Genomic DNA, 27570 nt, shown 5'->3' on the forward strand with positions numbered 1-27570 from the left:
AGCACGGCGCCACCGACCCGGCGGTGCTACCATGGGCGAGCAGGAGTTGCTGCCAACGGCGGCCCTCGTTGTCGCGACGGCGGGGCCAAGTTCTTTGCCGGCGGTGGCCTTCCTTGCTGCCGACGGCTTGCGACATGCATTACATGGATTTTGCTGTTATATATAGATTTTTTTTGCTACAACCGTTTCTATGGTTTTGCTATGTTAGTATACATATTTTGCTACTAAGTATTTTCGGTGATGTATTAGGCGAAGTCTATTTTGATACAATAGAAATGACCTCGCCACAGACCTTGTAAAAAATGTTGTGATGCTATTTTTTTTGCTATAATTGTTTTGTTGTTTTGCTACTTTAATATAGAAATTTTGCTACGAGGTCTCCGGCGAGGGTCTTCGGCGAGGTCTTCGTCAATATTTTCCGATGATATTTGGGTTTTGCTACATTAGCATTTTTCTGCTACAATAGCATAATTTTTTTTGCTACGAGGTCTCCGGCGAGCTCTCCGGCGAGGTCTCCGGCGAGCTCAGCCTTTTTATTTGATTTCATGACTGAACCGTTTTTTGCTACAATGTAGCAAAAGCGGGTTAATTTTTTGCTGCCGGGAGATGTTTTTTTGCTACATTCCGTAAAAGAAGATCTGGCCGTCCAAGATGACCGATCCAACGGCTGGCGACCCGGGGGCTGGGAAATCAGATCCCCGGGGGACGCCCAGCAGTTTCCTTTCTTGTATGGCACCATTCTAGGAGAGGATATATTTGCAACGGCTCTTGAATCCATAGAATGATTGATTTATGCTCTCCTGGCAGGAATCACGTATGGAAGTATTTTCACCAGGAACGAAAAATATGCAGAATTATCTTATGAATTGAATTCTCGTACTCCCTCCGGTCCGAATTACTGTACGTGATGGTGTTCTTACAAAATGGCCCTTCTATTTTCCCGACAAGCAACGAATTACTTGGCGTCGTCTCCCAGCTCTTTATCCCCTTTCTCCGCTGCTCCCCCGCCGGCCACCAAGCTCTAGCCCGCGCCGCCTGCTCCGCCCCTTCCTCGCCGGCCGCCTTCCTTCCTCATCATCTCCCCACCTTCCTTCCTCTGCCTCCCACCAACCAGAACCCAACGAGGAGGAAGCAAAGCTGAAAGGGATCTCTTTTCCCCCAAGCTTCTGATTTTGTCGGCTTCGGCGGCGGTGCTCGTGGCCGGCGGGGCGAATCTAGTGGATTGCCTCGCATCCTCTTGCGCCGCCACCCACTGAGGTACGGTACGATTGGCCGACCGCCTGTCAAAGCTCCTCGACGACCTCCTCCGCCGTCTACCTCGCTGTTTGTTCTGATCGGTTGTTTGTGCTCTTTTCTTGTTTGGCTGCGCAGGGACAGGGCGACTGGGCCATCACCTCCGTCCTGCACGACGCCACCTCCGTGGTAACGCGACTTCGCCCCTTTCTCTGCTTACTTTTCTGGCTGCCTGCCTGAGATCCGTGTCCCCTTTCAGTGTGACTTGGGGAGATTTGTCGAGAATTTGTGTGCTTACCTTAGTTTTTCCTCTCTGTCCTGTTGCTGTAGAATTTGTGTGCGGGCGCCGGCGTGATGCTCAGTGCCGTTCACAGGTTTAATACAGCTTCGTTTTGTTTTGAGTTCTGGCAGTTATAGGTTTTCTACTCCTTAACATTGTTTCGCTCTTGGCAAGGTGCTCTGGAGTAACTTTGTGGCTTTGGGACAGGAATTTCGTTTGTCCAGAAGCATGTCAAGGGACCCAAGTGGCTGCATTTACTTGTTGGGTAAGTCTTGATTGTTCATGTGATGCCTCTATGCAAATATTCCTTTGATTCAGTTCAGTTCAGTCATGTAGATTGTTAGGTTTAAATTAGGGGCTATGAACTTCTGCCTGGTATTATTGCTTATTTTCGTCTATGCCTTGAGCCCTCGAGTACGTGTGATGGACATTGGGGATTTTCTTTTCTGCACCTTATGTCCTGTTCTGTAGAAACATTGGGGAGTAAATCATGTGAAGTCTGAGCGTAATGTGTTTATATTCAGATCAATTGAACTGGAGGTGGCAGATTTAAACGGCAGTGAACATTTTGTGATCTGCCTTAAGTCCCTAGCACACATATTCAAAGGATGTGATTACTTACAGCAACATTGTGTATTTTGATAGTTCCTAGGTTGAGTATCTTTGAGTAGTAAAGCATATTGGGTAGCTAATATTAGTAATGGTACTACTGCAACAGCCTGTGGCTAATTGGCAGGCAAAGAAACACTTTCCTATAAACCCTTCTCTGAAGACACTGAAAACAGTTTAGAATCTCTCTCTTTAGTTGCCTAGAGGACAACCTGGGGAGTGAAACAGATCTGGACACTGATCTGACCAATATTGGGCTACAAGCTCTTGGCATATGCCAGAATTTGACACATTTATGCCAGTACTGTAAATAATTACAGCAAACACAATTATATACTCCACCTTGTTTCAGCCATAATATACTCCACCTTTACATTGCATAATGTTCAAACAATTACAGCAAACATAATTATATACTCCACCTTGTTTGTTTGTGCCATCCTTAGCCGAGCTTGTACCATGCTTGTACTTTACATTTTTTTGCAATATACCATGATTCTCCTCTGTTCAATGTACAGTAGTCCATGTCAGCTATTTTAGGACTGTTTGTTTGCGCCCTCCTTATCCGAGCTTCTCCTGTATTGAAGCTTGGAGTTCACCTATTTTGGTTTCCCGGATGAGGTTAATTTTCTGTGTCTCGACTCGACGCCTTTGACGGAGAAGGCTTGATGGGTCATTCAACCATGTCTCATATGTATTTCCTGGGATAATTATGTGATCATCCACAATTACTTGGGGGCCAGTCCCGTGTGCTTTTCTCTTTGATGCTTTGGCTGGTTGTTTTCCCTTGGTCTTCTTCTCCTCTCGCTCCTCTTGTTGAGCCAATGCCGCCACATGATTTTGTAATGTTTGTTGTTGCTCATAGTTGGCTATCAGCTCCAAGGTTTTTTGGTAGAGTTGGTCGTCAACTTCTAGTGTGTCAGACAGCCTTCCCTCCTTTTGGAGTTTGTCCTTGCCCATGTGGGGTGGCTTGTATTGGTTTCCACCTTCGTCTTTCATAACCTCCAACAAGACAGTCTGCAAGGTTACAAACACTTTCTCAAGTGTATCCACCTTGTAAGCATCGTAAGCTTGTTCAACAGATTCTATCAGTTCTTTGAGGGTGTTAGGTGCACTCTCGAATGCTAGAGATTGGATTGAACTGAAAAAGCAAAGATCTAGGACATTCAAGTCCGGTGAATTTGGAGGTTGGTAAGTCGACTTAATATCCAGTCCTGAAGCTTTAACGGCAGCCAGAAAAGCGGGATCATCTGGCAGAACATGTGTTCTAGCATTGTCTTGTTGTATCCAGATTGTCTCCCCATGACCATCGTCGGGCCATAGTTCTGCGATTGCTGGAATTACTTTTTCACAGAGATATTCCCGCATGACATCTCTAGTAACATTGATTGTCTTTAGTTCCATGGTGCCTTTTGTCCTATTTTTGGAGTTGTATTTAGCTGCACTTTCAGTGACAAAGGCCCATATTCCTACCTTTCCATCGAAGGTTACATTTCTTTGCCCATCATGTCTAGGTTTCGCAACCGCAGTTAAAAACATGACTTTGCCAATACTGTTCTTGTTTTGAATAGTTCGCACAGGATCTTCTTCTTCTGGAAGGAGGTAATACGTTCGATTTCTCTTGGTCATGTCAAACCATTTTTCGTCTATGTGAATTATGTTCTCCATCTTTTTGAACAAAGGCATTGCATTCGTTGTTGTTGTTGTTTCATCAACCATTGAAATGCAGAACTTGAGTCGTTTGATCTTGTTTTCCACAGATTGAAATGGCTTGAGGCTGCTGGTGTGGCGCCTTAACTCACCCCATGTTAACCGTCTTTGTAGTGTAGAATAAGGGATATCAAGGGACCTTGCTAGCGCTCTCGATGTACCCCTTTTGTTGAGTGCAACCTGAGGCACCCTTTCGGAGAGATTAAGCTCTTTCCTCTTTCGACCACATCTGCCCTTTCGCTTATTTGAAAAATCAAGTTCTTCATTGTTTGCCTCTTGATCGTGTGCCTTCTTCCATGTCTTTTCGACGGTTCTAAGGCTTGTTTTCAAAAGTTGAGCCACAAGTTCTTTATCAGCCTTCTCAATTGGTTTATAGTTGCTGAGAGCTTTCAACGCAATATATGCCGCGAATTTATGACTCTCTGGTACATCTGTACGGTGCCTCTGCGGAACTTGTTCTTCTTCTTCCTCGGGAAATATGTCTGGGTGCACAACATGTTCTTCCTCTTCCTCCTCCTCATTTTCTTGTTCTTCGGGAATATGGTCTGGGAGCACAACATGTTCTTCTTCTTCTTGTAGTGTGATGTTGAGATCTAGGTACAGTCCTCTATCCTCCTCCTCTTCTAGTCTGACATTGAGATCCAGGCCCATCTCTGTATCCTGCATCAATGAGCAACATGTTTTAGAAGGTTTATTCCTTGCATTTCCATTTGCATACAAAATATGGAAAATTGAGTTGGCAATGAAATTGTTTTTAGCTTAACTGACTAGCATATGGAAAATTCTGCCAATGTCCAGTTGTTCAGAGCTTTAGTCCTTTTGTGCTGTCTTGCTAATACTGGTCAATGGCTGTCGAAAATTGTTCATCCAGCTTAGCTGTTTAAGGGGATGATTTTTCATGTCGACTCTCAATATGCTCAAACAGTTCTGCATAACCTGTAGTTGTAGCTTCCTGTTAAGGTCATTATGCCACCTGAATCTGAGAACGTGAATTGGTAATGTTGCCAGGACATCTACTCCTTGTTTATTTATCAAGTTGCGCCAGCAACCAGGAGCCAACCAGCACTAGAAGGGCTGAGTATTCATTTTTCTTCTTTTCGATGCCCACTGCAGAGTATGTTTTCCTTGCCCCTCTCAGATACTACAGTACTCCACTTCAGCAACTGCATATACTACAGTACTCCACTTCAGGATGAGTGAGCTCTATTTTTAGTCATATCCAACAAGATATCTCTTCCAGACTTTAATATTGCCAGGCAGGCCCTAGCTGACATGAACTCGGTGAACTATTAACCCTTTGCATATTGTTCATGAAGATGCACGATCTACTTATTGATCCCTAAACTGATCGACCATGTTGTACTAATAGAGGTTTCAATGCAGATACTACAGTACTCCACTTCAGCAACTGCAGAGTATGTTTTCCCACAAAAAGTCTGCTCCAAGAAGGATGCTGTAAGAAACTATCTGGACCCACTCATACGACGCAGTTTTTCTTGCCATTTTGTTCCTGCTATCTGATCTGTGTGTCACTGGTTGCAAACTATGCAGTTTTAGCTCCATAGTTGGCTGTGTTTTCAGGAATTGCAAATGCCATAGACTTAAAACTTAAAACTGCTGAAATATATCTCTGTTCAAGATGACTAATAAATGGAAATTCAGATGTACATTGCAATTCAGGCGTTAATACAGGCATCAATTGTGTATATCTCTGTTCAAGATTGCCTGTGTAGCTAAATATATCTCTGTTCAAGATTGCCTGTGTAGCTAAATTTCCTTCAGAAGTTCAGATTTATGATAAATTGCAGGCAATTTGAGTTATGCTTAACTGGAGTCAATACAGTCTATGGTAAACTGCAGGCAATCCTCTACAGTCTATGGTGGCAACAAGCTCAACTGGAGTCAATACAGGTGCTGGGCAAATGACTACAATTCCTACAATTCGTACACACGGCAAATGACTCCATGCTTGAGCAAATGACTCACCGACGCAAAGGCGTGTCCAAGGAGGGCGATGTCCTGGACCACGGCACAGAGGGGCGAGGAAGGGGCAGCGCCGATGGGCACGGACGGGGCGGCAGCGAGTGCGTCCGACGGAGGCGTAGCGACGGCGGAGCGAAAGAGGAGGCCGGAGCTCGATGGCCGACGGCGGCCGTGCTCGATGCTGGAGGTGCCGTCAGGGGAAGGGAAAGGTGAAGCGGCCGGCCTGGACAGGGAAATGGGAAGAGGCGGCCAGCGCGACTCCTCCGCGGGAGCCTCCCAACTGCGAGCGGATCCGTGCGGACTCCGTCTCGCCGGGGAGCTGCCGACGGCAGCAGCGTGCCGTGTGCCCCGACGCAAGGAAGAAGAAGACCCTTCGGTCTGGACCTATTTTGAAATGAATTTAAACTAGTAAGGGGGTTTTTGTAAAATTAAGTTAAAACACTGCCACGCCCATTAATTCGGGCCGGAGGGAGTATATGTATATTGGGATTTCCATGTTAGGGAGAGGCCTGGTGCCCTTCCTCAGATTAGAGCCGATGAATTACCTATTCGCCACCCTCTGACAGAAGCTACCATTTAGTCATATTATGGAAACCATTTCCCACATTAACCATGCAGTCCTCCTTAGAGATTAAAGCACTGTGCAGACTTGAAGGTAGATGTACCGCCCATGCTAATGATATTTCTGTAATTGTGTTTGTGCATCTCCTTTTTGTCTCCCAGTTAAGGTTTTTTTATCACCATAATTAACAGTCTCCTGCGTTCATTTAAACAGGAAATACCCAATGGACCTTTGTTCTGGACACAGAGACCTGACCTTTGGATTCCATCTGAAGAGGAACTGAGAAGATTAGTGCCACCGGAGAGTGAGTTTTCTAAAATTACTTGTGCCAACCAATTATTTTCCTGATGACAGTTGACAGCTACAGCATCTCTTAAGAAATATTTATGGCGGTATGCTAGCCAGTCATAACATAACATAACTGGTAACTTCTATATGAGTATTGCCAGCTTGATCGATTACTCACTCCTTCCGTTTAAATGCCCCAAAGTTTTGTGGACACAGAAGTGTTTTAACATCAAGAAAATCTAGATTTATACCGTATTGTTCCTGTTTATAGGTATAGCGGTTAAAGTTCTCCATCATGTCACTAATACAAGGGTTTACACTTTACAGTGGAATACTGCGTTAGCTACGATTCTTGCTTTTGTGAAAAAGACGAAATGAACAGTAAGCCTAATAATCGATTCTACTACATATAATATGACTTTCAGTTTCAGCACTAATGTAAATATCAGAGTATTAATAGTTGAATGGTGTTCAGTAAATTGCGTATGTTGTGGTGGAAAATATGTCTTTGAGTCTTTCTAGAGAGTGCTTAAGGAGGAATAATTAAACATGTTTTCTTCTAGATTAGTTGCTAGATTATGAGCCAACTTTTCTGTACTCTAGTCTTGGTAATCAAACATCACCACAATTTTTTTCATCAGATCCAAGGGCTGGAATATGTGGTGATGTGGTTGACAAGCAAGTGCACTCTTAGAGTATATCAGGTGCAAAAGCTGGTGCTCACAAAGGTGCTTAGGAGCACATCGCTGGACGCTCATTTAATTATTTAAGCATCTAACCTTCCAATACAAATCGATAATAACTCAGGCTAGCATCTAACCTACCATCTTGGAGCATTGGAGATGCCAGATGCCCTTAGGCAAAATTGGATCGCCATGATATGTCATATGTCCCTGATTGCTTCGAACGTTAGAACAGTTATGCTGATTGCTGACACTACTTAAGTAGATGTCACTTTACATCCTTAGAGTTGAATTTGATCTGTTGAATCCTTGAACTTCCGTATTTGCTCGTGACCGCTAGGGCTGTTTGTCAGTTAAATGACTATCAAATAATCTTGTAAGGGCCTATTGGCACAATTAAGTTTGTGTACCAACTATGGCTCCCGGACTGAGATCCAGTGCCCCGGTGCCCCGACGTGGGCAGGGCACGCCGTGCCCAGAGGCTTTAAATCCAGCGTTCGTTTTCTATCTAATGGTCAGCACTACCCAGCAGCAAAGTTAACATTTATCTGTCCCACTTAGACACGCCTCGGGAGAGCAGCAGCGACGCAGACCGCGGGAAGAGAAGGAAGCTCCAGACTCAGACTCAGATGCACTTAGAGAAAGAGTAGCACAGCAAATTCGCCTTTTTTCGGTTAAGCAGAACATCAACAAAAAAGGGTATGGTCACTTGTATAAGCAGAACATCTGAGTCTGGAGCTTCCTTCTCTTCCCGCGGTCTGCGTCGCTGCTGCTCTCCCGAGGCGTGTCTAAGTGGGACAGATAAATGTTAACTTTGCTGCTGGGTAGTGCTGACCGTTAGATAGAAAACGAACGCTGGATTTAAAGCCTCTGGGCACGGCGTGCCCTGCCCACGTCGGGGCACTGGATCTCAGTCCATGGCTGCCACGGTGATTTTCATTATAGTGATCGATTGATACACCTAATTGGCGCACTTATGCAAGTTCAGGGACTTGTTATACTCCGTCCGTCCCATGAAAGTTGTCTTAACTTTGTCCAAATTTGGATGTATCTTCTTACTATTTAGTGTCTAGATAGATCCAATTTTTGATAAAGTTAAGACATGTTTCATAGGATGGAGGGAGTACTAAAAATCAAGTTTGTGGACCAAGTAGAACTGAACCAATTCAAGAAACTTTGGTTTATCATTATTTGCTACTTGCCATACCACAGTACATGGAAACATGCCTTTAGCAAACACACACTTTGCAAGACGAAATAATTGAACATTTATGCACCTTACGTCTTCGATACACCAAGAGCTTGAGCTGAGATTGGATGGTTGAAAGAACTTGCATGATTAGAAGTTCAGAACAAGTTAATAGCCTCCTGACAACAGCTGGTGGAACTCTGGGTACTGCTATTCTTTTATTGTGTAAAGGTCAAAATTCCCAACTGTGTCACTATTTGCTTGCAGTAGGGAACCAAACCTTGTTCCTTTTCGTTTACACGTCTAATAGTGGTAATATTTCATTCTGCAAGAAGTGCCGTGTGTTATGGTCGGTCTGACCTATACACGCAGAAAGCCCACTAGTGGCTAGTTGTGGGCTTAGCCCAAGTAAATTAGGGGCTTAGCCCAAGTAAATTAGGGTTTCGAGGAGGCTGTCCTCCTATATAAACACTTGTATCCCTTCGAGATTAATCAGACAATAATTCAGTATCATTACTGTCTCGTCTCCTCAAGGGAGACGGGAGAACCCTGCGCCCGCCGCACCAACCCAAGCCGCCGCCTCCTTCCCCCCGTGACGGCGCCGAGCTCTCCAACCTCTCCGCCCTCACTTCCACCCTTACAACCTCCGCCCTTGACCCGGTAGAACCCTAGCCTCTACCACTTTGGTATCAGATTGCCTAGGTCTCATGGGCTCCAACAGCCCCCCCGTCGACCCCATCGCCGCCACGTCCACCGCCGCCACCAACACCACCCCCGCCGCCATGACAGGCGCCCACGCGCTGCAGGGGGCTGCCGTCGTCGCCAATGGAGATCAGGCCGCCGCCGTCCCCACGGGCCTCGACCTCCTGCCCGCTACTTTGGCGGACCTCGCCGACAGCCTCCGCGCCATCCGCTTCGAGCTCGCGGAGATCAAGGCCGGCCAAGACCCGCCGCCCCACCACCCGCCCCCCGCCGCCCCCACCGCCCGCCCCCCACCGCCCGCCTCCGCCGCCGGCAATGGCCGGCCCGCGTGGTGGCCGCCGTCGCCCTCGCCGATTCCCACATGGACCGACGCGTCTCTCGTCTACACTCATCTGCGGCGCGGACGACGGTTCAGCGGCCCGCCACGCCGCCTTGGCGGTCTGGCGGGTCTGCGGCCCCTTCGCCGCGAGCACGTCCTTCAACCGGGGCCGCCGGAGGCGCCCCCGAGGTCCCGCCTTTGGCACGGCGGCCGCCCCGCTTCACTAAGGCGGAGTTCGCCACCTACGACGGCGCCACCGACCCCCTGAATCGGTTGAACCGGTGTGAGCGATTTTTCGGGGGCAGCGGACGCTCGGCACCGACCGCACATGGATCGCCTCCTATCACCTACGGGCGCCGCGCGGGACTTGGTACTACGCCCTCGAGAACGGGACGAGGGCGGGATGCCGCCACAGGAGCGTTTCGCGACACGTGCCTCCGGCGGTTTGGGCCGACCCTCCGTGGCGGCCGCCTCGCCTTCACCGCCACGGTCCGAGGACTTCGCCGACCGCTTTCGGGCGCTCGCGTGCCATGCCCCGAGCGTCTCGGCACGGCGGCGCCGACCTCTTCGTCGGCGGCCTCACGACTACATCCGCGTCGATGTCGAGATGCGCGAGCCGGCGAACTGCGGACGGCCATGTACTACGCACGAGCCTACGAGCGGCGCACCCTCGCCATGCGGCGGGTCTACGCGCAACGTGGCGGCGCTCGTCCGCGCCCCGACCTGCCCGACGGCCACCGCCCGCCACGCCCGCATCGGCGGCTGCGCCCGCAGGGCCTCTGCGCCGACTCGCCCCTTCAAGCGGGCGACGGGCTGCGGAACAGCCTTGAGCGGCGTCGCCGGGGCGTGCTTCAAGCTGCGAGAAGTACGCGCCGGGCCACACGTGCGCCCGCCTCTTCTACCTGGAGACCGTCGACGACGCCGACGTTGAGGCCCTCACCGCCGAGCTCGCGGCCGCCACCGTCACTGAGGCCGGTGTCACGACCTACGCGCCAGTCGACGCGTCCGCCTTTGTCGTCTCTCTCCATGCTATGGCGGGCATCAAGACGGCAAAGACGATGCTGCTTCCGGTGACGATCAATGGGGAGCGTCTCACTGCGCTGGTGGACACGGGCTCCACGCACAACTTCCTGTCCAACACCGCCATGCGCCGCCTCGCTCTCCAGCCGGCGGGATCGGAGAAGTACAGCGTCACCGTCGCCAACGGGGATCGTCTTACGTGCTAGGGCGTGGCGCGTCAGGTTCCCGTGCTCGTGGGCGACGAGTCGTTCTCCATCGACTGCGTTGGCATCGACTTGGGTTGCTACGACTTCATCCTCGGCCTCGACTTCTTGAGCACCTTAGGCCCCATCCTGTGGGACCTCGACGTGCTGTCCCTCATCTTCTGGCGCAAGGGCGGCCGCCGTGTTCACTGGACGGGCGTGGGCAGCACTGGCACATCCCCGCAGCTCCACCTGATGGTCGCCGCGCTAGACGAGGCGCATCCGCTCCTGGCCGACTTACTGCAGCAGCACGGCGACCTCTTCGACGAGCCGCAGGGGCCTCCTCCTCGCGACCTGTGACCACCGTATCCACTGGCGCCAAACACGGCACCGTAGGCGTGCGGCCGTGCACTACCCTGCTGCGAAGGACGAGCTCGAGCGCGGGTGGCGGTCATGCTAGCACAGGGCATCATCCGGATCTCGACGTCACCGTTCTGCGCCCCCGTGCTCCTTGTGCGCAAGACCGACGGCACGTGGCGTTTCTGCATCGACTTCCGCGCCCTCAACACGGTCACGTCCAAGGACAAGTTCCCCATCCCCGTCGTGGATGAGCTCCTGGACGAGCTGCATGGCGCGCGCTTCTTCACCAAGCTCGACTTGCGCTCGGGCTAACATCAGGTGCGCATGCACCCGGACGACATCGCCAAGACGGCGTTCCGCACTCACCATGGCCACTACGAGTTTTTGGTGATGCCGTTCGGCCTCTCCAACGCACCGGCGACCTTCCAGGCTCTGATGAACGACGTGCTCAGCCCCTACTTACGCCGCTTTGTGCTTGTTTTCTTTGATGATATTTTGATCTACAGCGCATCCTGGGCGGAGCACCTGCAACACGTGGCCATCATCTTCAACGAGCTTCGAGCGCATCGTCTCCACCTCAAGCGCTCGAAGTGCTCGTTTGGCACGACCTCCGTCGCGTACTTGGGCCACGTCATCTCAGCCGACGGTGTCGCGATGGACGCGGACAAGGTCGCTGCCGTCGCTGCCTGGCCAACGCCCCAGTCGCCACGAGCTCTTCGCGGATTTTGGGCCTCGCGAGGATACTACCGGCGATACATCCGGGACTTCGGCCTCATCGCCGCGCCCCTCACGCGCACGCCGCCGCGACGCCTTCTCACAGGACGAGGAGGCGGCCACGGCCTTCGCCGCCTGCGGCGGGCACTCACGACGGGTCTGTTCTTCGGATGCCGGACTTCGACGAGCCGTTCGTGGTGGGCTGCGACGCCTCCCGGCATTGGCTTCTGCGCTGTCCTTCACGAGGCGAGGGTCCACTCGCCTTCTTCGATCGTCCCTTCGCCGCGCGCCACCACAAGCTCGCCGCATATGAGCGCGAGCTGATCGGGCTGGTCCAGCGGTGCGCCATGGCGGCGTATCTTTGGGGCCGGACATTCCGTGTGCGCACGGACCACTACGACTGAAGTTCTTCTTTGGATCGGCGCCTCTCCACCGTTCGCAACACCGGTGGATCGGCAAGCTCTTCGGCTTGAACTTCACCGTCGAGTACCGCCCGGCCGCCTCAACACGATCGCCGACGCCTGTCCCACCGAGACGTTGCCGACATCGCGGACGCGCCCACGATCGGTGCGGCCCTGCGCATCCACTCCGGCCATCTTTAGCCTTCATCGACGAGGTTCGCCGCGTTGCGCCACAGCTGCGGATGCGCGACGGCTGCGCCCGGCCGCACGGCCGAAGCGGCGAGCTGGCCGCGCCATGGCGCTGGACGAGGGACTACTCCTCCATGGACGCCGCATCTTCGTATCGGATCATGGAGACTGCGCCACCGAGGCCTTGTCCTTGGCGCATGCGAGCAGTCACGAGGGCGTCCGAGAAGACCACTGCACCTTCTCCGCGCTGATTTTTACATTCCGGGGGATGGCGCCCTGGTGCGAGGCTGGGTGCGGGCGTGTGTCACATGCCGGCGGAACAAGACGGAGACGCTCCGTCCGGCGGGCTTCTTTGCGGCCGGCTGGACGTGCCGTCCCAGGTGTGGGCGGACATCTCCATGGACTTCATCGAGGGGCTGCCGAAGGTTGGCGGCAAGTCCGTCATCCTCACGGTGGTTGACCGCTTCTCCAAGTACGCGCACTTCATCGCCCTCGGCCATCCCTATACGGCGGCGTCCGTGGCACGCGCTTTCTTCGACGGCATCGTTCGCCTCCACGGGTTTCCGTCCTCCATCGTCAGTGATCGTGATCCTGTGTTCACGGGTCACGTCTGGAGGGACCTCTTTGGGTTGGCGGGCGTGAAGCTCCACATGAGCACGGTGTTTCATCCTCAGACGGACGGCCAGTCCGAGGTCGTCAACAAGATCATCGCCATGTACCTGCGCTGCATCACCGGGGATCGTCCACGAGCTTGGGTGGACTGGCTGGCGTGGGCCGAGTACTGCTACAACACGTCCTACCACTCCGCCCTGCACGCTACTCCCTTTGAGGTGGTCTACGGGAGGCCACCACCGGCGATGCTCCCCTATGCGTCTGGGACGGCCCGTACTGAGACGGCGGATGACCTGCTGCGTACTCGCGACGAGATACTGGCTGAGGCGCGCCAGCGACTTCTTCAGGCTCAGCAGCTGGCCAGGAAGTACTATGATGCACACCATCGCGAGGCGGAGTTTGCGGTGGGCGATTTGGTCTGGCTACGTCTTCTTCACCGGATGACCCAGTCCTTGGACCCGCGCTCCAGGCACAAGTTGGGACCTCGTTACGCCGGTCCTTTCCGTGTGCTGGAGCGCATTGGCAAGCTTGCCTACCGCCTTGAGTTGCCTGCGGGCTCGCGCCTCCACGACGTCTTCAACGTCGGCCTCCTGAAGGCCTACCGGGGCGACCCTCCTTCTGCACCACCAGCTCTTCCACCTACTTCGGATGGGCGTCTCGAGCCTGCCCCGGCGAGTGTGACTCGCGTGTTGAAGGCCCAGCTGCGCCGTGGTGTTTGGCACGTCTTGGTGCATTGGACCGGCCTGCCCGAGGACGAGGCGACTTGGGAGAAGCTTGAAGATCTCCGCCAGCAGTTTCCAGAAGTTCAGCTCGAGGACGAGCTGTTTGAGAAGGCGGGGAGAGATGTTATGGTCGGTCTGACCTATACACGCAGGAAGCCCACTAGTGGCTAGTTGTGGGCTTAGCCCAAGTAAATTAGGGGCTTAGCCCAAGTAAATTAGGGTTTCGAGGAGGCCGTCCTCCTATATAAACACTTGTATCCCTTCGAGATTAATCAGACAATAATTCAGTATCATTACTGGCGAGTCTCCTGAAGGGAGACGGGAGAACCCTGTGCCCGCCGCACCAACCATAGCCGCCGCCTCCTTCCCCCCGCGACGGCGCCCAGCCGCCGGCGCCGAGCTCTCCAACCTCTCCGCCCTCACTTCCACCCTTACAACCTCCGCCCTAGACCCAGTAGAACCCTAGCCTCTACCACCGTGTCTGTCAACTGAATTTTTCACTCCTTCAGGTCTGCTGTCATGAGAGTATGCAAGCTGCCCTGCATCATCTCAGTCGTTTAGGAATTAAAGAGCTTACTCAGCCCATGCATGGGACTTGCTTCCGCAATGCATGAGCTTTTTTGATGAAGCAATTGAGCTGGTGCAGCACATATTGGGAGGGGATTGCAAATAACTAGCTGGAACCTTGCCAACAATTTTGTTGTTTTTACTAATCAGGTACTTTAATCTATGCACGTTCACCTGATGCCCAATACCAGCATCTGCTTGGCATTACTGAGTTCAGTCATGACCTTTGTTGCAAATAATTTTGGTTTATCTTCACCTGTCAAAAATACCATCAGGCTGATTTGTGATCATTAGATCTGCAAAATGATAAAATAAAAATTAGTACCTGTCTCATGTTTGCCTCTAAATTTCTCAAGGTAGACTGAAAAATTAACCATATGCGCATTGGTTAAGCTATATACTAGTCCACCGTGAACCAAACATCATGCAGAAGATGATGCTCTAGATTTCATATCCAGCCTAAGCAGGATAGAAAAACCAAGTGCTGTAAAAATCCTTATCAAGTTGGACTATATTTTGCCCTGATACTGGAAGTGCAATTTATAGTCATTCACCAAGTTAGCAAGGATGGAATAAGATGGTGTTGTCGTGGTGAATCAACAGATGCCATGGGATGGCTTAAGTTGGGGCCGATGTGTACCAAGGGAACTGGAGGAGGGGAGGATGGAGACAAGACTCACTCAAACACACATGAACACGGGCAATATACCTAGGTTCAGGGCCCTCATGAGGAGGTAAAGCCCCTACTCCTGCATGCTTCTACTATATGATCCCCACAAGGAGCTACAAGGTGTTTCACTTAGCCCTTGGCCAGAGGTTGAAGAAGAACTAGAGGCAGAAGAAACTACGTACGACAAAGGAAGGAACCACCATGGAATCTATACCTACCTAAGCTAAATTTATAAAGCTTCTTTGGCTCAGGTCATGACGTTCCCTTCTGCGGCCCTTGTCTGGTGACACCTCTTGGTCGGCCTACGGCTGTTTAATCGTGAGCAGCTTGCTTTGGCTTCAGAGCTTCTTATAAAGCTGATCTTGCATACATCACCCATGTCCTGTACCAGATGATCGGATCTTTGACCTGTAGTAGACCGTTGGTCTCATGCCGGATCACCATACTGGCATACCCTTGGTATCCCGGTTTAGACTGACCCGTATCCCGGATTCTTATGCCGGATTACCTTCCGGGTTCCCTTATGTCGGGAACTTCTATCTCGGGCTGATATTCCGGACGGGTGAACTTTGGGTCACCCAACATGCTTGAGACCATTGTGCCGTACACCGGCATAACCTAAATTATCCGATATAAACATCTTATGCTGGCTAATTATAGCCTAGGTTAGCCTACCGGGGGTTATCCCCCCGACATTACCGAAGCTGGTGTGGTCCAACGACATTAGCTGATGGGCCCCAGCAGGTTCTTCATCCGACATTAACTATCCCGGGTTACATATCCCGGCTTCTTTTAGACTTGAACGTTCCACTGAGCGGCACTTAGTAAAAAACCGTCGATGGCTTCCGGCACCGCCTGCGCCACTGACGCAGGCAGAGAATTTATGGGAACTCACCAACTGTTAGTGACAGCGGTCACCTGTGAAGTCAAATCGAAACTGCCGCGGTAATCATGATGTTTTTACCGTGCATTTAGTGCGAAGCTCGGCGTCCCTGTGGCCATTGGTGTGGCCGTGTATGCGCCTTCACCGCACACGATCGGTGCGGTTACAACTCCCGTGGCCACAGCGGATCCGTGACCCATGACCTCCCCGGGGACTATAAATACCCCCGTCGGTCATTTTCTTGGGGTGAATTAGACCCAATCCCTAGGGACGGGGAGGTAGTTGTGTTCGTCGCGCACTTTGCGCGCGGCTTCGGGCTTCCTGCGAGCGGCTTCTTCCGCGCATTCCTTGATAAGTACCAGCTCCAGCCCCACCATCTTCTGGCAAACGCCTATACTGTACTATCCTCCTTCGTGGCCTTCATCGAGGGTTACCTCGGTCTCTAGCCCAATATCGAGCTGTGGGCACGCCTCCATAACCCCAGGACTCAATCCGTCCAGGCGTATAAGCCGATGGTGACTTGCGGTGCGGCTATGGTCATGCCGCGCCGGAACACCAAGTTCATCCGGGTGAACGGCCTTGACTCAAGCCGTAAATGGCAGCAAACTTTCTTTTATGTCAAGAACGCCGACAGTGAAGACTTCATCAACCTTCCCCCTTATGTCAAAGGCACACCAGAAAAACACAACTGGACCTACAATCCGGGTAACTCCCATGCCGAAACCAACCGGATATACACTCTTATCTGTGAGATGAACGAGTCCGGCCTCCCCTCACCGGATGACCTAGTGCGTACATTCATCACTCGGAGGATCTCCCCACTTCAGCGGTGCACCCATAAGATATGCCAAATGAGCGGCTGCCAGGATCCCTCCCGGATGACCACCTTCGAGCTAGAAAAGCCAGAGGTACGGGCGCAGGTCAAAGCTATCGTGCAAACCAGTATGGAACCGGATTGGGACTGGACCTGGAGCCTTACAGCCGTGCCCACCCGGCGCCTCAGGTAATTTCACCGAGATACTTCAAGTTAATCGGCACATTGCTTCTCTTGCTATTTATCTTATGAAATAATCCGTTTCCCTTGTTCAATCTTTTTTTCCCACAGAGATTCGACCGACAACTGACTGAGAATGCCAGTATCGTCTTTCCGGCTGACCAAACCGACGTTGACAACGAGGATCCCGACACCGCCGCCACTGCGCCCGACCTGAATGTCGACAACGCCATTGTTGGTGCCGACACTGGTAAGGCCCATGTCGAGTACCCATTACGGACTTGGGCTGACGATGATGATGGCGATGATTGCGCATCTTGGAGGTATTAACTTCTTTCCCCTCTTATTTGCAAACTGCTTGGACCCGGGTTCAACAGATCCCAATGCTCAGGTACTGGAGAACGCTGCCCCTCTTGCTGCTGGCTGCGGCAAAGTCAAGAAATCTTCAACCAGGAAGCGTACCGGCACAGGAACTGGTGCAACAGCAGCTCCACCATCAAAGCGCCCCAAGCCTACCGGCAGCAAACCTCCTCGCCGAGATAAGAACATTGCCCCAAGGAACCACCTACGTCCTCCGGGTAACCAGACTTGTGGCAATATTTGCTTTTGCTATTATGCCTTTTTGTTAACCCTTATCGGTTGTATCTGATATCTTACCCTGTATTTTCAGTCCGACACTGAACATCACTCGGTCCGGCGCCGGGAGGACCGACTGTAATATCCCAGGATTTCAGACGTTTGCGGGGTAGAATTAGAAAAGGGATGTTCATTGCATCGCAAAACTAGGGGAAATTTCGTGCTTAATTGCATCAAACCTAAGAGGCAACAAGTTTCTCTCTCGACACCAGACAGGATTAGGGTTTCGAGAGTGCGACAAACTTGGACATGATCTCTTTTGAATTAGGGTTTTGAAATGAGGGGAAACATTTGAATTTAACACTTAGAGTTTAGTGGTTGAATTTGAAATGAGTTTGAATTGATTTTCAAACTGAAACAATACATCAAATAAAAGGACAAGTAATAATTCAAATAATAATATTATATTTGGATAATTCAAATAATAAAAGAATAGATATATATTACAATAAGCTCGTTAGAGAAACATTAAGCTTTATTGATCATGACACACATGATACATTGTCTTTACAATATCTAAATATAATAATTATTACATAACCATTTCAGAAAATGATAAAAGAAAAGAAAAATTACAATGAATGAATGAACTAGCTAAACTAAATCTATCTATTGCTTTGATCCTTTTGATCATCCAGTAGAGGTGATCCTTTTGAGCATCCTTTGATCCTTGCATAAGAAACACAAACAAGAAATGCAAATTGATGCCAAGTGGCATTGCCACTTGGAAGGTTAGAAAGAATGCAAAGATGGAGGATAAGATCAGATCAGCCGAGCTGATCCACCAACTGTTCCAACATGGAACCACCCAGGCAGTTCACAAGGATGTGTGCATTCCCACCAGCACACACAACCAGGGGAGTCACCAAAATGCACCAGGCCTTGCTGTCGACCAAGGAGGCCAGGAAAGGTTCATATAAAACCTTTTCATCACCAAAACCCTAGCCATTCATCGACCAAGCCAGCCAGAGCTAGATAGAACAGCAAGAACACCCAAGAACATCAAGAGCACAAGAACAACAAAGTTCCAGTTCTTTTTCCACAAAGAAAAAGTGACTGTTGAACAAGCAGATGGAGTAGCACCAGCACAAGCCAGCTAGGAGGAGCAGGGCAAGCACCAACCAATCAAACATAAGCAATCCTCTACATCAGCAAAACCTAGGAGCTAGAGTGAGGTATGCCATTGAAACATGAACAAACCAGATGGTTTTATTCATAATATTGCACAACCATGCTTCACACAAGCACACAAGGGTGGATAAACCCTGTTTGATCATCACTTGGTCATATACCAAGTGTAACCTGGTGGAAATGGCAAATACCAGGACTGAATCAAGCATATGACCATGGTTATGCCAACCAGATCAGTGGTAGCATCTTCCAAATAGAAATAGGAAGGAAACCATCCCACATACTTAACTCAAACCTACCAGACTACACTAGCCCTTTGAAACCATCAGAAAAAGGCAGAAATTAATGTATCTACCAGTATTTTCAACATCAAAAGCTACCGGCAATCAAGTTTGATCACCCAACAAGCACTTATCCAATCACAGCAAGCCAACAGTGGTGGGAGATACCAAAACAACAGCTAAATACTACTAAGGCCAACTCAACCACACAAAATCATCCAACCATTAAGCCTTACACACTTATCATTATCCAGAGGGGTTCAAAATAGAGTTAGGGTCCCCAACAGTAGTTGGCATCCCTCTAGCTCAAGCATATATGACACAAGAGTCATCACTGCATAGCAGTTCATCTCATTTATCTACTAATACATGATAAATTGCATAGATAAATGAAGTAATCAACCGACAAGCAACATATACACTTGCTAAGCATCAAATGGATCACTGCAAGCACATACACATGCTTTACCAAGCACCAACATCCACCAGCACATGGTGAAATGCTATACAATAGCAAAGATATCCATCAGTAATCACGGAGAGATATCACAGTGAGCAGTTACCAAGCAAATGGTGATCATATGATCACCAGAGCTTGCAAGAGCAAGCTAGAGCATCAGTAACTCGTGGGAGTTACTGAATTACCACAGCTAAGCAACAATTGCATCAACATAAATTGTATAAACAATTTTATAATTGTATTCAGAAGCACATCATCAAGAATGGATGAATCTGTGCAATTGGATAACCAAGCAAGCCCTAGGATTAGATAGAGCTTCACAACAACACCACACAGGCAGGATTCACACTTGCAAATGCAAGTAAGCAGCAATAAGCCAAGGCTAGCCAAGCAAGCATCTAAGCAACCACAACATATCCAGTGGCATAATAGGAAACCAGTAACAACAGTAAGAGCATGACAAGTAGAGCATAGCAGCAGCCAGCAGCAATAGCAGTTCATGCAATAGAGCATAACAACAGCCAGCATCACAAGAGCAGTTCATGCAATAGGGCAATAGCAATAGTGGTAGCAGCAGGCACAACAATGGAGCAGCACGGCATGGCCAGCATCCTCAGAGAGGGAGGCTTGGCCAGTAACCCTAGAGCATGGAGAAGAAGAGAGGAGGGGAAGCAGGAGGCGTACCTGGAGCAAGGTGATGTAGGTATGTCCATGGCGGCACAAGCCTGGTCACGGCGGTGCCAGGCCGCGACCAAGCCGTGGCTATGCCGAGCACCACAGCTCTGGCGCACCACCAGCAAGCTTTGAGCACCACCACAGCGCTCGGGAGCATCAGCGCGACGAGAATCACCGCGTATACCGCAACCCTAGTTGCAGTAGGGGGTCGAGGACGAGCGGAGGCGACGAGATCTTCCAGATCGAAGCGGACAGGAAGGAGCGGCGTCGCGAGGCGGTTTGATTGCGACCAACCACGCTGCTAGGGACCGCCGGAGACGGCCGGGAGACGTCGGCGACGGTGCTGGCGACGCAGCGTCGCGAGAGAGAGGAGAGAAATTAGGATTAGGTCGAGGGGAGGACCACGCGAGCGAGTGAGCCGGTTGGGCCGAGCCCAACGGGCTGGTCCAACCAAACCACTCGGTCGGTCTGACCAGTGGGCCTAGGGAGGGGCAAAATGGTCATTTGACCATGTTTTTTTTTATAAAATTTGAAATTAAATCTAAAAACCCTAGAATAACTTCAGAAAAATAAATAAAAATATGTAGACCACTTAAAAATTTGAGAGCTATTCAAAATAAATACTTTCATCATGAATTGAACAAATATTAAAAATGAAAATGATGAAATATTACCAATGTACATGCGCCAAGCCTTCGGTGCCTTCGGGTCTTCCTCCTCGACCAGCACGGGATTGGCCAGCCATTCGGTATGCAGGACTTCCACAATGAAGTCGGATACGAGCAGCTTGGTGACTTCTTCACCGATGATCTTCCTTTGGTCTTGAGCAAAGCGGCGCAATGGCTGCTTCACCGGCTTAGCGTCTTTCCGAACATTTAAAGAGTGCTCAGCCAACTCCCTCGGCACACCCACCAAGTCATCATTAGACCAGGCGAAGATGTTTCGATTCTCACGGAGGAAGTTGACGAGCGCGCTTTCCTATGCCTCACTCAGTTCGGCACCGATGCGGACGGTGCGCTCTGGGTATGCCGGGTCCAGGACAATGTCCTTTGTCTCCTTCGGTGGCTTGAATGCCGTTCCGCCGAGCGGCTGCTTAGTGCCGCTAAGTTCAGCTGGGATGATTGTGCCAGCGCGATAGCAGTTTGGATCCTTCTCTTCTCCTCCGCTATGACCAGTGATTCGGCCAAGCATGATCCGGCTGAAGCAGTGTCCAGCGAGACCTTGTAGTTGCCCACCACGGTTATGATGCCATTGGGTGCTGGTATCTTCATCTTCAGGTAAGCCGTATGGGTAGAGGCCATGAACTTTGCCAATGCCAGCCTTCCCAGCAGGGCATGGTAAGGGCTCTCCAGATCAACCACTTCGAACAGAATGTTCTCCACCCGGCAGTTATCCCGGCCACCAAACAAGACATCAACCCAGACTTTGCCCATTGGGGAGTAGGACAATCCCGGTACTATGCCGTGGAATGTCGTGCGACTTGGCTCTAGCATTCTTTCAGTGATATCGAGCGTGTGCATGGTATGCCTGTACATGATGTTGATGTTGCTGCCGTTGTCCACCAGCACTTTGCTGAGCCAGACGCGCGCTGATGGCACATGCATTATGGGATCCACCACCAGAGCATAGCCACCCGGGTTAGGCATCACCTTCGGATGATCTTTCAAGGACCAAGTGATCTCTTGTTTCGACCACTGTATGTACCTTGGGACCGCCGGTATGACGGCATTCACCTCCATTGAACGCTGGTGCACGCTTTGCCGGTCCATCGGTTCAGTCACGAGGACCACATATAAAATGTCTGGATCTTTATAAACATTTGGCCTTGAGGCGCGCACGGTGCGACATTGTTGTTGTTTCCCTCACCCACCTGGTGAACTCCTTGCTGCTGCGGCCGGTTTGGCTGAGCTTGAACCGGTTGCGCATTTGCTCCAGTGAGCGGAGGGGGCGGTGGCAGTGAATCTAAGCCCTTCATCAACCTCCGGATCCAGGAACAGTCCCTGGTTGTGTGATTCGTCGGCTTGCCTGGGTTTGGCATATGCCACTGACATGGTTGATCCATCGCCGATTCCATGGTGTACTTGGGCCGATGATGCTAGGGCTTCTTCTCTCCCCACTGTTTCTTCTGGCCACCCCACGTCTGACCTCCGGTTTTTTGCCTTTGGTTTCCACTGGCTTCCGAGTTGTCTTGTACCGCCACCACTTGCTGCATCCCGAGTCTTCCCGTCTCTTGTTGTGTTGTTGTTCCGGTAATCTTGGCGAGGCGGGTATCTCGGCAGCAGATCAGCCGCGATTATCGGCTGCATCGGATCTCCCAGTGCATAACTGTCTGCCATCTTGATCATCTCAGCCAAAGTGTTGGCATGTTTCTCTGTAGCCTTTGCCACAGCGGTGAGCCCCTCCGGCATCCATTGCAGAACCAACTGATGGCTTGGGCCTCTATTACACCCTCACAGGAGTTTCTTGTTGCACTCCACCGGGTTAGATATTCCAGGTCGGTTTCGTTCTCACGCTGCTGGCATATGGAGAGCTGTTGCAGATGGTTTGGCCTTCTGTAGGTGCTGCTGAAGTTACTGACTAAGGCTTCTTCGAAGTCAATCCACCCGTTTATGCTTCCTCTGGGCAAATTGTTCAACCAGATGCGTGCTGGTCCCACCAGTACCGACGGTATGAATCTTACCGCCCAACGGCGGTTTCCTCCTCCAGCGACATACAAGGATGTGATGTAATCAGCGAGCCAATCTTCCGGCTTAGTGCTGTCGTCATAGGTCTTCGTATCCCGGGGCAACTGAAAGTTGCGCACCGGAGGCTCTTCCTTCATGATCCAGGGGCCGAAACACGGCGGACCCGGGGGACCTTCAACTTCGACCATCTCAGGCAGATGGACTCTATCCAATCTGTGTTGTGTATCTTGTTTCGGCAGGAATCTTTCTCCCACACGGTCTCCTAGAGGGTTTCTGTGATAACTAGCTCTTTCCAGCTTAGAGTCATCATCATCATACCCTCAAACACGGCTAATACTACACTCACTCAAACACACACGAACACGGGCGATATACCCAGGTTCAGGGCCCTCGTGAGGAGGTAAAGCCCCTACTCCTGCATGCTTCTACTATATGATCCCCACAAGGAGCTACCAGCTGTTTCACTTAGCCCTTGGCCAGAGGTTGAAGAAGAACTAGAGATAGAAGAAACTACTTACGGCTAAGACTAGGATTTGTGCTCTCCCCTGCAAGGGAAGTGCCCCTCTCCTTATATAGGGGAGAGGAGGCTTACAAAGGAAGGAACCACCAAGGAATCTATGCCTACCTAAGCTAACTTTATAAAGCTTCTTTGGCTGAGGCCATGACGTTCCCTTCTGCGGCCCTTGTCTGGTGACACCTCTTGGTCATCCTACGGCCGTTTAATCATCAGCAGCTTGCTTTGCCTTTAGAGCTTCGTATAAAGCTGATCCCGCATACATCACCCGTGTCCTGTACTGGACGATCGGATCTTTGACCATACCGGCATACCCTTGGTATCCCGGTTTAGACTGACACGTATCCCGGATTCTTATGCCGGATTACCTTCCGGGTTCCCTTATGTCGGAAACTTCTATCTCGGGCTGATATTCCGGACGGGTGAACTTTGGGTCACCCAACATCCTTGAGACCATTGTGTCGTACTCCGGCATAACCTAATTTATCCGATATAAACTTCTTATGTTGGCTAATTATAGCCCAGGTTAGCCTACCGGGGGTTATCCCCCCGACATATGGACTGTGCTTTCTGCTTAGCAGACACATGAAAAATGTCGATTCTATCCACCACAATAGTTTCACAAAGAATTGATAATTTGATCCCTTCTCTACTTAGTACTCTTCATAAGCTCCTCTTCCATGGTGTTTCCCTCAATCTCTCTCAGCCCATCATGAAGTTAGCAATGACACCTAAAATTGGACTCGTTAAACTGTTGGGATTATTTTGAGCAAAAAGGGGATATACCGGGTAACATAACATATTATGTGTGTGTTGTACCTTCAGCCGAATTTAACATACGTCTTTACATGATGCCCCATGTCTCTTTACACACTTAGCTATGATTAACTAAACATTGCAAAGAGTCTAAAAGAGGTGAAAGAGCTATAAAGAACTAAGGAAGAAGCCATTTGTAGCACTAAGAGGAAGATGTCTCACAACCAGCCTACGGATAATACATGCCGATATAGGAATGAAGCATGCATAAACTCGTAAGTCAATAGTGAATTTGGAAATTGAAAGGCACCTCTGACAACAGAATCAAAAGGGATTTGGCGGCTATAGACGACTCAAGAGGGGTTTTCATAAAGAGAAGCTTTCGCGCAGTACACCTATTTTTCCCAAATTCTCAGTGAATTGGATTTTTCCATTCGAAGGGGATCGTACAAGGTCAGCAGTACCCCCTGTGAATACTCCGCCAGTATGAAAAGTTCTTAATGTTAGTTGAGTACCGACTTTGCGGAGACCTGTGTTTTTGGTAAACAGTCGCCCGGGCCTGGTCACTGCGACCCCCTTTTGTGAGGGGGCACCCCTTCTCCCGAAGTTACGGGGCTATTTTGCCGAGTTCCTTAGAGAGAGTTGTCTCGCGCCTCAATTCCCCATAATTCCAGGGACTATGTCCTAAATCTTTATTTATATATTCGTTCATCATCGAATGATTTTCCTTAATCACAGTGCTGTCTCCATCCATTGGAATGCCCCCCTTTCCATAGTACCGGTTCGGGGGTTGGACGAGCTCGACTCAGATATATCTTCCGCCCGGGTGGCACAAGCAAAGAGAGATTGCGCTCTCTTTTCCGAGAGATTCTTTCCAAACTTGTCAAGTAGATGACTGGCTGGATAGCGAGTACTACTTTATTCGCGGTACTACGTAATTTCAGGATACCTTATCCTCTCTCTTCTAGAAATCATACTCTTTTTATCAAATCCTATATGAGATCATTCACTACAGAAGAGGATAACCGAGCTATACCATCCCGAGCTTGGCGCACTTTCCATTCTCTTAGGTTTTCCACTGCAATGGTTGCAACTCAACTATTCGGAGATATAACAGCTGTAGTAAGTTCTGTTTTAATAACCGAAAACAAGAATCACTTGACTCCAAAGGAAAAATAGAGGCTCGCGTGGAACCGGCGGCAGTCCTGCTCTCCCGCAGAACTGGAAACCAACCAGGGTAGTATGGCTCTGCCAGGTTGGGTTTCGTCATTCACAACACATGAAGTTTAAATATAGTACGGCTTGAATAGTTTTTCTTTCAAGTAGGAACGTAGTTGATATATCACTACTAGGAGGTAGATACACTTCTGGAAATTTCCTATCTTATTGAATGGACCAGCATCAAACAAAAATCTACCATGTTATCCCTGAAATGCCATTATATGAAATCAGTGGCACAATCAACTAAAAGTTCAACAGCAGAGCAGGCCTATTAGCTAATATACTGTGCATGTTATATATGAAACATACAGCTCATATCGTTTCTGATCATTGCATATTCCACAAAAGAAACTTTCTAATTGTGTGTTGAAACTTGAGAGGGTGTTTGGAGCTTAATATTCCAATATAAATTGATAAACAAATTCAGGACTTACTGGGATGACATTCCTACTTACTATAAGAATCCTTTTTGACAGGATCACTAACAACCTCTAGAAACAACAAATGTACTCCCTCCGTTCCAAAATAATTGAAGTTCTAGTTTTGTCCTAAGTCAACTACTTTAAAGTCGGCAAGTTTGAAAAAAAAAATCAATCGGGAGTGATGTTTTGGCTCTTGGGGGCATATGCTCTGTTTATTTGAAATGCATCTTTGATAAATTTTGAAATGTCCAAAAATTCCAAACGATGCACACAAAGTCTGTCCATGAAAAATCGACTTGTCGTTTGGGATGTGTAAAAAGACAAAATTTGGTGCTAAAAATAAGGCTTTTTGGGAGACATGTTTTGTCTTTTTACATCCACCACAAAAAAAATCATTTTTTTCGTGAAACTGGTACATGAGAATATTTTTGTTGGATTTTTTGAAAAATTAGAAATATGTTTTTTGGGTGGATGGAGCGTATGCACCTGGGAGCCGAATTGAATTTCCAAAATCAATATCTATAGCACCAATTTAGTTTTATTAGATTTATCATACAACATATTTTCATACTATATATATTTTTTTATTGAACTGAGAGAATTAAGCTGATTATGCACTTTTCCATTGTTCATAGACACCCAAGAATTCATTTGGGCAAACAACAGGAAACCACATGTTTTCTGCACAGGTGTCCTTTTGAAAATATGATAGTCGATTCAAAACTGCAGCAAAAGTGAAAGCCACGAGCCTTTCTTGTAGCTCTCTTTTGCTGCTCACTAGAAGATTGTTCCATAACTCAGTTGACACTAGTACAGTTTTCTCCACCAGGAGAATATTGTGCATGATCGCTAAGCATTACTTTCCTACAAATGATACTCCCTCCGTTCCATAATTCTTGTGAACAAAGTGCAGCTTCCGCGAGCTGACCTTGGACATCCTGTCGTTTCTAGACAGGATATCGAAAGAAACACACTCTTGATAATGTTGAAAAAAATCTGAGACCCAGTTATGCAGTAATGGTCTCCACAAATGTTGGTGAGGATTTCTTGAGCACTCGTAAAGCAGCTATGACATTCCATAAGAGAAGTCCTGTTTCACCTTTTTCATATGACCAAAAAAATTGTTGGATCCCCGCCATAAGAAGTTAGTATCAGATAACATTACAGATTGTTGGCTGGAGATGTGAATGGTCTTGTCTAGTGGAATGCCAAGGAACTGACCACCAATCCAAATGAACTAAGCCATGCCTTTTGTGTCCTGTTGGTTTAGTTAACAAAATTGTTACCATGATGATGGACTTTCCAATACATGAACATTTCTATTATAGAACTCCAGTATTCCCATACTGAGCTTGTAACTAAGATACCTGGCTTGATACATCGGATCTAGCATATTTGGATCCAAGGTGCAGACCTGAAAGAAACAATCCCCATCAATTTATGTTGCTTATGTGCATGTGCTCAAGTGCAAAGATCTTTTTACGAGTCACTAGAAATAATAAGTTACTAGCGTTCCTGTCAATCAGCCACAGCATTTGCACAATATATACTGCTATTTGGAAATCACACTTTCAGATTGAGTGCAAGATTACCATGGAGACAATCCATGCTTCTGACTGATGTGGAAAAGCATTCAGATAAATTGTAGGTTTCAAACAAAGATTGTCTTGTAGTGAGGGGAAAGAGGGTGACCGCGAGAAAAGGATGAAATGAATATAATGCTTTTGTAGTAACATGAAGCCATCTTTTCTGTACACGTGACGTGATCTTTTAGGTGCATCAGGTTATGTTGAATTGGTTTACTGATGACCACTCTTTCGTATTCTAGGAACAACTTTCAATCCTACAAGCATGGAACATATGCTGGTGATCCAGGAACTTCGATGCAGGCATATGGTATTGCTTACCCTGCTCTGTC

General features: G+C 49.2%; 1 protein-coding gene across 29 annotated transcripts in view; it reads left to right on the forward strand.

Moving 5' to 3' along the window:
• Positions 1–883: 883 nt before the first annotated feature.
• Positions 884–27570, forward strand: part of LOC139838616 (uncharacterized) — a 28594-nt gene continuing 1907 nt past the window's right edge. For 2 of the 29 annotated variants that reach the window (XR_011756171.1, XR_011756170.1), the window contains exons 1-10: positions 1688–1778; positions 3883–4429; positions 4841–5113; positions 5216–5287; positions 5676–6470; positions 6591–6681; positions 14268–16881; positions 16984–17195; positions 17264–17450; positions 17543–27548. Coding sequence is in view for 26 of the 29 variants with exons in the window: in XM_071828595.1 (XP_071684696.1) it covers positions 16723–16881; positions 16984–17195; positions 17264–17450; positions 27481–27522 (600 nt within the window). In the remaining 3 variants the exon portion in view is untranslated. The other 27 variants (XM_071828581.1, XM_071828594.1, XM_071828583.1 and 24 more) reach the window with 26 other exon arrangements.

Source organism: Lolium perenne, chromosome 3 (genome assembly GCF_019359855.2).
Source record: "Lolium perenne isolate Kyuss_39 chromosome 3, Kyuss_2.0, whole genome shotgun sequence".
Classification (NCBI taxonomy): domain Eukaryota; kingdom Viridiplantae; phylum Streptophyta; class Magnoliopsida; order Poales; family Poaceae; genus Lolium; species Lolium perenne.